Source organism: Diadema antillarum, unplaced genomic scaffold, assembly GCF_040938485.1.
Source record: "Diadema antillarum isolate AM-2024a unplaced genomic scaffold, OU_Dant_1.0 scf00000074, whole genome shotgun sequence".
NCBI classification, from domain to species: Eukaryota; Metazoa; Echinodermata; class Echinoidea; order Diadematoida; family Diadematidae; genus Diadema; species Diadema antillarum.
In genome coordinates this window covers 1,869,226-1,882,067 of record NW_027270963.1, presented here as the reverse complement: position 1 = coordinate 1,882,067, position 12,842 = coordinate 1,869,226, and the positions used below count along the sequence as shown (strand labels likewise).

The following is a 12,842-nucleotide window of genomic DNA, read 5'->3' as shown; positions in this document are numbered from 1 at the left end:
TATTGTTCACATTTTTTGTATTTAACAATACTTTTAACATTAATTATATGGATTCAAATTTTAACAGTGGTTGTTAATGCACTGATGCTGGGTTTCTGTTTCATCTGTGTATGGTAAATTATGCCTGTAACTATGAGGTGCAAGTTTTGTTGGGAGTGGATACACCAGAAAGGAAAATTGGTAAATGTCTTTCTCAGGGACAGGGTAATGAACACAGCAGCCCTGTGAGGCATGAAAGTCTACATGCAAGCACTACTGAGACACTGGCCAGTCATCCCATTATGAAGGGTGGGTGTCTACTGTCATTGCCATGGCAACCTTTGCATTATACAATTTGCTGCAGACGTATTTTAAAGGGAGCGAATTGTTTTGATTGAGACCTAACTTCGGGTTTCTAATATTTTTTTTTGGTGAGATAATGAGAAACTTCCAAGAGGGATTCAACGTTTATTTGATGAAAATCAGTATTAAGATGGCTAAGATATCCAAAAAAGAGCATTCCCAATAAAAAAGCGGGTCCCACCTTTTAATAGGATCGCTTTGTTTTACTTTGTTTTTGGATGTCTCAGTGATTCCAAAACCGATTTTCATCAAATAAACTTTGAATTCCTCTTAAGGTGATATGATCCGTACTATTTCATAAGTGGTTTCTTGGTATCTCACCAAAAGTTAGAAGCCCAATTCTAATCTCCACCAATACTGTACAATCCCTTTAAGAGAGGAACGATGAAACAAAAAGAAAATTTATGGCAGAAAAGAGAGTAGAAGACTTATTTATGGTATATACATTTGAATTTTATAGGAAAGTGTGATTTCAGATGAAACTGCAATAATTTGTTTGAAATTAGAAATGATCATTTCTGTGTGTCTGTTTTTCATCACTGCTCTAGATTGTGAAGGGTGGAGCTGGCTTAAAGCAAGGCGCTTCCACAGACCCCACTGTGTGGCTGGACAGACTGGCAGCCATATTTAGGTAAGCCACTCCCGTCAATTGGCGGCAAGATACGGAGGTGCAGGCCATTACATAGATGTTTATGTTTTGACATTCAATATCACATACACCATTGCAGCATAATACATTGAACAGAAATTTACAACTAAAATGAAGACTATTGACGTATATAATTTTGGCATACATGTAGTTATCCAGCTTATAACAGTCTTCATTAGTGTCCTGTCCTGAGATATAAGAAAATGAAGAAATCAGATTGGTTTATATCCCACCTTCGAACAGAAAACAGAAAAACTAAAACAACAATGTTATCGAGTGATATTCAGTAGTAATCTGACCCTTGGAAGCTACACATAAAGCTTATTTGTATATGTAATAAGGCTCACTTTTGCATCTATGTAATGTGATTAATTATTGTATTGTATTGTTTTGTTTCGTTTGTACATTTACATCAAGGACACGCAATTCAGCCTTTGGGCTGCTGTGTACTTTCCTTTTTGTGAAATAAACCAATATCTATCTATCTATCTATCTATCTATCTACCTATCTTAAAACTTCAAGCATGAGCATGAGATGTTCATTGTTGCTCCCTCTCAGGCACACCAATCCCCAGGTGACCAATGGGCAAGTCCACCCCTGTCTGGTGGTGCTGCAGGAGATCTGGCCGGTGCTGTCAGAGACCTGCAGTAAGTACCAGGGGGACATCAGGGTCATCGAGAGGTACTGCCGCTGCCTTCGGTTTGCCATCCGCTGCATCGGCAAGGGTGCAGCTGCCCTGCTGACACCACTCGTGACACAGGTACCTCACGTCTGCTGTTGGAACTAAAGAGAACAGAGCTCCCTAATGCTTTGTTTCCACCACAGAGTACAATGCCCTATTTTGTGTTAGGTTATCCTAGATATGTTTTCAAACCTATATCCCTTATTGAAAGTGTTATGTGAAATTCATGAACATGGATGATAGAAAGAAAGTGGTTACATGTTGGTGTTTTTATTCTGCAGGAACTAGTATGCTTGAATATCTCTTTTTCTTTTTCTGTAGTTTTTGCCAACCGACCAAACATTGTAGGATAAAATATGAGACTTTATAGATTTTAAAGCATGTTTCAATTCCTTTGATGTAATGCTAGTGATACGCTAGTAAAAGGTATGGAGTTTTCTCTCCCCCCTCTTGCTTTGTCTATGCCAAAGGTATGACTTGGTCCAGGGCAAAGGGCATGAACAGGTACTATTAATCAATTGAACTAAAGATTATCATTCAAAGCATACCTCATTGGAGCTGTGTTGTATGTTGGATATGTGAGTGTACATTACTGGACAACCTCTCTATACCTGTGATGTTTACATTGTAGATCTCTACCATGATAGTGCTTAGTAAAGAATGATAATGGCTAGACCGTCTTAGAGAATAGTGATAATTTCACTGAAGGAAACCCTGGGTAAATTTGACCATATAATCATCCTCATAATCCTTGTCAACATCCTCTTACTCCTCTTCCTCCTCCTCCTCCTCCTCCTCCTCCTCCTCCTCCTCCTCCTCCTCCTCCTCTTCCTTCTCCTCCTCCTTCTACTCCTTCTCATCATCATCATCGTCGTCCTTCTCCTTTTCCTCTTCCTCCACCTCCTCTTTCTCCTCCTCCTCCTCCTCCTCCTCCTGCTCCTCCTCCTCCTCCTCATCATCATCATCATTAGCATCATTTTCATAGTCCTCATTGTGACTGATAGTATAATACTTTAATCTTGGCATCCTCACCACCATGCCCCACTCATGATTTGTCTTCTTGTCTCTTCCAGATTGTCGGCTTCTACCAGAGTCACACCCATTCTTGCTACCTGTATCTCGGTAGCATATTGGTAGATGAGTACGGCGCAGAACCAGGCTGCATCTCTGGCTTAATAGATATGCTTCAGGTGAGGATCCAGTGCCTCAATATGGGCACACACCATGTACTCTGCATGAAGACTGGAGAGCAGGTTTACAATTGCTGTCATAACATGGTGCATTGCTTTCTTCGGAGTGAATTCCTCTCTCACTCTCTCTCTCTCTCTCCCATATTTCTCTCCCTCTTTCCCTCTCTCTCCCCCTCTGTCTTTCTATCTCTTTTCTGGCTGTCTCCTCTCTTTCTCACTCTATTTTCCAATAATCGTATTGTAAAGCAAGACATTTTCATGTCAAGAAATTTTCACGAATTTGAGCCAACCGCCTCTTTCGCGGCATAAACTTTTCGCGAATTGCCACTGACATTCAGTGCATACAATGTACAGTGGAGGCAAGAATTTCACTTGCACTTTAATTTCGGTAATCTTGGCTCTCACTAAACTCTTGAAATTAAAATGCTTGCAAACATTTCTATTTTTACTGTAACTGTGTGACACTGTCTAGTGCAGAAAATTTTCAATATGTGTATGCTGCCCTCTCTATATCTATATGTTCCCAGTTTTGTGTGTTTGAAATAATTTGATGTTGTCTTAAACCAATTGAGGAAGTGATACCTAATCGCTATACATATGTTAAAGAATAATGTTTGAAGGTTTGGGTTTTTTCTGAGAATTAATTTGATGGTCTTCAGTCACATTTTTGTGTATTTTACCATTCTTGCAAGAAATGCAATTGCAAGTCATAACTTTGCTATACTTGGTGCAGTGTGCGTGTCTCTGTAGTGATATAGCTCTCATATGTAACTTTAAACAGAATTATGAAAATGATTCCCTTAAATCCTGACATTACAGTATTTCCTAGTATTTTCTCACAGACTTTGATTTTGTAAATGCATCTTTAGCAGCTTTGTGAGAATGGGCATTGATATCTACTGTTAATTGGATACTGTGTCCTGTGTTAACAATTTCAAAGCAAAATTTTGCACAATGTTTTCTTGACAAATATTCATGAGTTTAATTCCTTGTAAAGTTATGTACATTTTACATGGGGTCTTCAGAAAAAAAAGGTATGAATTGTTGAATGGTTGTGATAATTATTTGTGCATTAGAATGCAAAATATTTTCAATGCTTCTTTTCATTCTTGATAAAAGAATGCTTGCATTGTCAGTAAGGTGATCCATGCATGTAACTGTCTTTCCATACACGTAGACAAATAGGATGTTAAACACCAAGTGCTAACCATGACAAAAATAAACAGTGGACGTTGTGCAATGAAAAATGTTCATTACTCTGTCAACAATTTTGTGCTGAATACTAACCAAGGCACAACGTTTATACAGAGAGTTTGCATAATGATTTTGTTGTTGTTGCTGATTTTTCCCCTCACTTTGTGTCAGGCTTTCATTGGACCCACCTACACGATTCTTCAAGAGCCAAACGGCCTCAGAAATCACCCCGATACAGTTGATGATTTCTTCAGATTATGCACAAGGTAACTGTGAAGTGTACTGACATCAAGTGTGGAATCTTCTGATTTCCATGTAGAGATTGTGTCTCGAGGATGCCATAAATATTGCCGGTATTAGCAATTGCTACTCTTGAGAATCTGTTAATTTGCTTTAGCACCTCCTGAGGGTTATGCCAAAGATAACAAAAATTTGCAATGTACAATGTATTTTGTTCTTGTTTGTATAGCTTATTTTTATTTTCATTCTTATCTTTATTTTTGTTTATACATGAGGATGTATCAAAAAGCTGATTTGGTTCTATGTTGAAGTCATTGCATTTCTTAAAGCATTATTTGACATTTGACGATGAAACCAAAACCCAGCTTTAGAGCTTCAAGGTAGTTCTAAAATGTGAGTTAAGGATAGAAGCAACTAATGTAAAAAATGTTAATCAGTATAATCAATGCAAAGTACTGTATAAGCTGTTATTTTTGCGAGGGTTTAATTTTCGAGAATTTCGCAAATTACTGTTGGACCACAAATTTAACGACATGCGAAAATGTCGCCATGTTTGTTTACAATAGCCTCGGTATCAATTCGCAAAAACAACATCTCGCGAAAATGTCCATGACCTCCTCATTCATGAAAATGACAGTTTATACAGTGTTGTTAAAATGTGAGCAGTAGTTCTAATAAAAATGTTTTTAGAGTTAACCGTCTACAGTTATGGTTTATTGAGAAAAATAGTGATACCTCTTTATATTTTAGACTTTATGGTGGAAATTTTATATGGTACACTTGTAGGATGTTTTGTAATACAACTGACCTACACATCTGCATCAAATGTGAAAACTCTAACATTTTTTAGGTCACTGCTCCCAATGGTAAACAGAACCTTTAAGTGTAAACTTTGAGCCAAAAAATAGGACCGTATGCTGTCTGTGACATATCTAAACCAGGGTTCTGGAACGTAAAAAAGGGGAGGAAAGTGAACTGCCACCCTTGAAGTTTTCCCATAGAAACAGTTATTGCTCTAAAAATAGGATCAATACCAGGAAGCAATGATTACAGATTTTCAGCAAGAGTTTACAAGTGATGCTATTTTCGTCTGATGATTGAGTCTGCATGAAATGTTCACTAGTGAAATTGTACACTTCCTTTGATTTAAATAATGTGAGGCTAAATGAGTCCTAAAATAGTGTTTCAGTGAATGAAAAGAAATGTGCATCCAGTTTGTGCAATTAAAAACGGGGGAGACCAAAACCTATTTTATCACTACTCTTTTATCATTAAAAAAAAACAAAAACACACACACACACACAAAAAAGGCATATGCATCCAGTATTTTCAGATTGCATCACTGTGTGTATGTAGTTTCACCTGCCCAGCAGGTATAATACGCAGATGATTGTGAGATCATACAGGACCGGTTGTTTCTATTCTGTTTAATATGAATTGTACATGGCTGGTTTCGGGTCTTGCCTTCAGACTCCTTCAGCGCTGCCCCCTAGCCATCCTGCAGTCCGCTGCGGTCCAGTCCATCCTGCAGTGTGCCATAGCCGCCGTCACGCTGGATCACAGGGAAGCCAACTCCTCTGTCATGAAATTCTTCTCGGAGCTCGTCAGGAGTGGGGTGGAAAAGTGGGTGCGTACAGGAAACCTTTAGCAACCAGATAACGGTCATCAGTGTCTGTGTGTCCAGTAAAAAGTTGATGGGTGGTGGGGAATAAAGTTAAAGCCTTTTACTTAAAGGGAACCCAAACCTAAAGAGCAGTGTGGATTGAGTGAAAGCAGCAACATTAATAGAACACATCAGTGAAAGTTTGAGGGAAATGGGACAATCGATGCAAAAGTTATGAATTTTTAAAGTTTTGGTGTTGAAACCGCTGGATGAGGAAACTTCTAGAGGTTATTATGACGTATGTGTGGACAACAATATAAAGAAAATATAAGGAAAATTCCACAAAAATTAGCTTTTCTAGCATAATGAAAGAGCACTTGACTAACTGCTTTCAGAAAGCATGGGGAATAATTGCTACCCTTAACATATGTCAGTATAAAAAAATAAATAAAAAAAATCGCTTTTCTAGCATAATAAAAAAGCACTTGACTATTCACTGCTTTCTGAAAGCAGGGGGAATAATTGCTACCCTTAACATATGTCAGTATCAAGTTGATGGAAGGCATAATTTTCATGAAAAATGAATATTTGTGGAATTCCCTTTATATTTTCTTTATATTGTTGTCCACGCATATGTCACAACCTCTAGTAGTCTCCTCATCCAGCGGTTCCAACACCAAAAATTTAAAAATACATAACTTTTGCATCAATTGTCCGATTTTCTTCAAACTTTCACTGATGTGTTCTACTAAAGTTGCTGCTTTCACACAATCCACATTTCTCTTTGGGTTTGGGTTTCCTTTAATCTTTGCATCGTCTACCAGTGGCGTGAAAGACGTCAAGTGATTTCACAAATTTCAAGCTAGCATTACTTAACACCGACTTCTAGAGGTTGGTGGAGTGAAGTAGAGTGTAACTGGCAATAATATCTTTGACAGGATACCACACATACAGTGTCATGTATGCAATGTAGTATATTTTTTCTTTCATTTTTGTTGGTAGTGAGGTATACAGAGTAATTAATGTTTTATGCACACTCAAATTTGACATATCAATTAGTTATACCTCGCCTATCCCAGCTCTGAAAAGCAAAGCAACAACAACTCTGCTCCATTTGTACGCTTGCAGTCCCTTAGTCTGATAGAGTGTCTTCTATAGAACTTGTTTTCTGTTGCTGTGGACAGATCAGATGCTTGGGCATTCGTGTGAAAATATCTTGAGTATTAACAGTGTGATGTAATATGCAGTTGTAATTCAGGATGTGAAACGGCAGTTTCCCTCTTAATTTTCTCATCATCCGATTTCTCTCTCTTTGATAGTGCAACTTAATATATGGCTTCAAGTAGTTTGTTTCTGGCCCTGAAAGTTTTTTGTGCTTATAGTACTGATCCACCTCATTTTATCTCTTAATGTGAAACAGTTCCCTGTAGTATTCATGTCTGGGTTGCCAACATTTATACATCAAAATCAGGAAGACTTTAGAGAGCAGCAAGGGAGGTAACTTCGTAGTTAACATGCATCGTGATAGCCCCCCCCCCCCCCCCAAAAAAAAAAAAAAAAAAAAAATTCTGAATCCGGGAGGTATTTAAATACATTTATATCAGGACATGAAGAGACATCTTATTTCTCAGGGTGCCCCTCCAACCCCCACCCCACCCCTTCCTGCAAGAGTCAGCAGGGACGCAGCTCGTGTTCCTTGGTTTCTGACATTGCCTCCTCTATGTAACTGATCTGTACATGATTTGTTTCGCAGGAGGCAGAGGACTTTGAGAGGAGGAAAGCATTGGTGGTTGGCATTCTCCAGGAGTATGGCGAGGCGCTCCTGAAGGCCATCATGGAGGCGTGTGCCTTCTACCTGCCGGCGTACAGGATGCCCGACCACGGGGAGGTCATCTTCCATCTCATCCAGTTTGACCGAGAGGTGAGGAATCGGGGGCAGTAGAGATATTTTCAGTCATGCGATGTCAGGCACCGCGGATGGCATCCTTTTCTTCTTCTTTATTCTATGCTGTTTCAAGGGAAATTCCATTTCCAAGAACTCACCACATGTCTTGAGGGTGTGCGATGATTAGGAGGAAGCAGACTTGTAAATATGATGTCATCTTTTTTCAAAATTGTGCAGTTTCAGTCAGCACTACAATACTCCTTGCAGGCTTTAATATTCATCTCCAAGACAGTTTGTTTGATTTTGAATTATGGGCATTGAAGTCATGTCTCATATGTTATCTATAGATATCTTGAGGAGTGAATTCTGTAGGAATCCATGTCTGGAGGTGGCACAGCAGTATATATCTGTCAATGTCTCACATGTTTTAGTCTGTCAACTGCTCCTACTGTACATGCAAAATATTTTACAATCATATCAAATGTCAGATGATAGTGTGAGATTCTTTCTCTTATTGCATGTATCTAATTTGTTTTTGTTGTTCTGTTTATTTTATACATTTTGTTTTGGATTTGTGTGATGAAACTTTACATATATCTAGAAGTCACTTAGACAAATCAGTTCTTGATATCATTATTTTTTTTTTTTTTTTCAGAAGACTAGTAAAAGTTTTGCTTACAATATTTAAATGAAAGGGATATACATGTATTTAATCTCTTTCACATTAGTCAAATTGTGCGGCTTTGTAGTGTCCTTGAGCATTGTGTTCCAATTTTCTAATCCTGTATTCAGTAGTCACTTAGGACAAATCCGTGTTCTTCATATCAGTTGTGATATGATGTATACTTATCCGGAATTCTAGTGAAAACTTTGTTACCATAATGATAGGGATATATTTAATCTCTTTCATGCAGTCAGATTGAGCAGCTTTTGTGTAATCCCCTTGAGCAATGCGTTCCAAATTTCTCATCCTGTGGATCCTTTTCAGAGTATGTCTAAGTGGCTAGAAGGAGCCCTACAGTCCTTACCCCGCTGAAACAGCCGGACGGATAACAGCCACCCCCAAACAACTTAGTGAGTTCCACGAATCACTTACAAGGTAAGATTACCATCCTTTCATCCTCTTGATCATTCCCTCCTCCCCCAAACTTCAACCAATTGTTTTGTCATTGGCCAGAGGGAAATCCTTATTCCAAATACCATACAATTGGACATTCCACAACGATAACTTGAAAAATAGAGAAACAATCCAATGGAATTTCAAGGTATGAAACAATAACTTATTACCTACATAAAGAAAACTCCATCTGATTTGCTTCAGCGGTCAAAAAGAAATGAGGATCGAGCATGTCAGGAATCCCTTCCCCATGAATGGGGACCTCTGATTGTATTTTTTTTTCTACCCCCGCACACATAGTGTGAAGAGGGTATATAGGAATCACCGTCATGTTGGGCGGGCGGTCGGGCGGGCGGTCGGTCGGTCTGTTGCAAAATCTTGCGTTGCGAATTCCTCCTACAGTTTTGAAGCAATTTAAATGAAAACTTAGGGTAAATGATGATATTGAGGTAAAGATTGTGCACGACATGTTTTTTGTATTTGCCGGACAATGCGTTGCCATGGTAACCATAATTTTACCAAAACCTTGTGGATTGAATAACTTCCATAGTATTTAAGCAAGCAATTTCAAAATTGGTATCTATGATGATCTATAGGTGTAGTTATGCAAGACACTCTTTGGCCCGAATTCACGAAGGTGGTACAAATAAAACCATGGTTTAAACCAAGGACAAAAAACCATGGAACGCCAAGTGTCCGCACAGAATATTTCGTTACGAAATTGGTCCATTTTGTCGACAAAATGACCGTTTCGTTAACAAAATTATCATGTCGTAGACGAAATGTTCATTTAGTTACAAAAATGTCATTTCGTTACAAAATAATCATTTCATTGACAAAATGACTGATTTTCGTAACGAAATATTCCATGCGACACTTGGCGCTCCATGGTTTAAACCATGGTTTCATTTTGTACCTCCTTCGTGAATTTGGGCCTTTGTGTTTGTGCTTGACAAAGCATTGCCATGGTAACCCCCGAAATCTTGTGGAGTGAACAACTTCCACAGTTTTGAAGCAATTGAAATCAAATTTGGTAGGCATTGTGGTCTTGAGGCATAGATGTGGAATACATAATTTTTGTGTTTGTCGGACAAAGCGATGCCATGATGGTAAACCATAATTTTTACCAAAAACCTTGTGGATTGAATAACTTCCACATCATTCAAGCAATTAAGGTCAAATTTAGTATGTATGATGATCGGGAGGTGTAGTTATGCAAGACTCCAATGTGTTTAATATAAGAAAAATGTATTGCCAGAGTAACCACTCAGTTTTGTATCAAATTGAACCATGTAATCTATGAAGGTGAAATTTGGTGTGTGTGATGCTCTTTAAGTGTAGTTTTGCAAAATGTCCTTTGTATTTGTATCGGACAATGCGTTGCCATGGTAACCGCATGTTTTTTTAATCCTGTGGAGTGAACTTCTTCCACAGTTTTCAAGCAATTGAAACCAAATTTGGTAGGCATTATGGCCCTGAGGTGTAGATGTGGAACACATAATTTTTTGTGTTTGTCACACAAACCATTGCCATGGTAACCACAATTTTACCAAAACCTTGCGGATCGAATAACTTTTCTCATCATTCAAGCAATTAAAGTCAAATTTAGTATGTATCATGATCTAGAAGTGTAGTTTTGCAAGACACCAATGTGTTAGTTTAAGGAAAATGTGTGTTGCCATGGTAACCACTCATTTTTTGTAATCAAAATAACCATTCAAGCTATGAAGGTCAAATTTGGTGTGTATGATGGTGTTTTAAGTGTTTGTGATGCAAGGGGGAAAGCATGTTTTCCATTTGCTGTAAGTTTTGTACTCAGTGTCAACTCTGTAATTGTACAGTAAACTAAAATTATTCTGTTTTCAATTTCGACAAATGCACAAACTTGGTATTAACGTCATTGCCCTCATGACATCACATACTATAAAGCAACACTGGGGGTTGGGGTATTAATTACCTTCAGTGATAATTCTAGTTTTCTTGGGGGGTGGGGGGACATACTTTCTGTCATGTCAATGGGTCCTTTTGGGTAATAGTGCTTGTTTTAATGTCGGTATTTTTTAATGCAATTTTCTAGTTCTCTGAATTGGCAAATGTTTTTATATTTATTAAAATTCATATGGTCACACAGTTATATTTAAAAGTATTTGAACATATTTCCTGCCAATTCTCATTTTCTTTAAAAGAGCTGAAAGTTTTAGCTTCAAGACTGTAGTTTAGTTGTTTTTTCTTTTTTTTCCATTAAGGGGGTACTATTATTGGACATGTAGTCATTGCTTGAAAACACCAAGAAGCGTGTGAAATAACAATCAAGTTGTTTCTCCTTATCATCAAAAAGTGGATTTACCTGTACTACCTTTTGAAATTGTCATAAATGGTAAGGAAGTAATCCACTAGATAGACATATATCTATTTGGGGGGGGGGTGGGGGGTGAGGACATATGGTGACTGTGATGTTTAGGTGCAGTCACTTTTGTTGGAGACTCGTCAACTGAAAAACACCGAGATGCCGTGCATCATAAAAACCAAACAAATTCTCAAATTTCAAGATGATCAAAACTTTGATATTTAGCAAGGAGATTGTGCAGATATCATTACATTTTTTTTTTTTTTTTTGGGGGGGGGGGTGTAGAGGTGGGGGTACAAGATTTCTTGAATATTTTATCTTCTGGTCAGATCACCATGTTTTTGCAGTTTTCTCGACTTTTTATATATGTGTCCTTGTCAAAGTACTGATGGGACAGATCACAGTGACCCTTGCAGTGTTTTGAGGTTCACAGGAAGGTGAATCTACATTCAAGAGATTGGCAGGGAATCTAAGACTTCTATCCATTTTACTTCTTTCATTAGGACATCTCGTCCTCTGTCTAAACAAAATAGTTTTGTCCTTTCTTCCTCCTGAGCCTTTTCTCCTTTCACAAGGACGCACTGATTGCCCGTGTTTGTATTACGTCATAAAGGCTGTGAGGTGTGATGAGTTTGCATGCCATTGTGATGTGGCACAGTGTCCCTTTCCATGTTTTCATTTCCGTCGCTTGTTAGCGCCAAAAGGCTGCAGGCTGTTTCGATTTGATGTTAAGAGTCTCATGCCTGTGGCGATCTGTAGATGAAATCTTTTTGAAAATGAGAGAGCTGACTGGAAGGTGTCTAGTCTTTACCTCCAAAGCATAATCTGAAACTCATGATTAAATTGCAAGAAAATTGAGAGGGGGGGGGGGGGTAGAGGAAAGAAAGAGAGAAAAGACGTGAACAATGAGGTTTTTTTCTCTCCAGACAAGTTGATGTTCGTGATTACAATTTCAACCTTACTTCCAAAGTTGCACAAGATGGCTTCAAATGCTAGCAGCCGTCGTTTGTGTGGCATTGTTTGGCCTTGGTGAAAGCGTTGCGTGCATGTAAAGCTTGGAATCATCACCCCGAAAGAAAGGAAAGACAGCTAATAATGTTGACATTTGGCACGCATGGTTTATTTGTTTGTGGCTTTTTTGTCACATTGTCTCCATTTTAATTGCAGATTTCTCTTCTGTTTCACTCTCTTTATCTCCCCAGTGCTGAAGATGAAAAGAATGTCTGCTACGCCCTACGGGATTTCACTCGGCTCTACAGATAGCCCAGCTCTCCGACTGCCAAGTATCGCAAAGTGTCCTACCCATTATGAGAAAGAAAAACATGCCCCAACAGTTTTGACTTAAGAATTTAAACAGTAACGTGAAGAATAACTGTGAAAAGGTGTTGCAGCGTAGGGTCCATCCTGTATTCTCAAGTTGCTAGAGTCTTTCCATATGGAGAGTTAAGGCAGAACTTCTTCTCTTTTTTTTTTAAGTGTGAGAAGAGTAAAGAAAAAAATGAAGTGAAAGGTGTTAGCCCATGATTCATCTTACTAATAGGTTTTAAAGACAACATCATGAATAGAGTTGTACATGATTCATTGTAAGCTTT

The 12,842-nt window shown here is 38.3% G+C and overlaps 1 protein-coding gene across 1 annotated transcript in view; it reads left to right on the top strand.

Annotated features, from left to right (window-relative positions):
* Positions 1 to 12,641, top strand: part of LOC139717283 (transportin-3-like) — a 48,053-nt gene extending 35,412 nt beyond the window's left edge. The window contains 9 exon segments of the mRNA XM_071628775.1: positions 891 to 973; positions 1,551 to 1,752; positions 2,748 to 2,864; positions 4,230 to 4,324; positions 5,769 to 5,925; positions 7,655 to 7,822; positions 8,775 to 8,813; positions 8,815 to 8,885; positions 12,453 to 12,641. Coding sequence (XP_071484876.1) covers positions 891 to 973; positions 1,551 to 1,752; positions 2,748 to 2,864; positions 4,230 to 4,324; positions 5,769 to 5,925; positions 7,655 to 7,822; positions 8,775 to 8,813; positions 8,815 to 8,885; positions 12,453 to 12,513 — 993 coding nt within the window. The 3' untranslated portion in view covers positions 12,514 to 12,641.
* Positions 12,642 to 12,842: the final 201 nt, after the last annotated feature.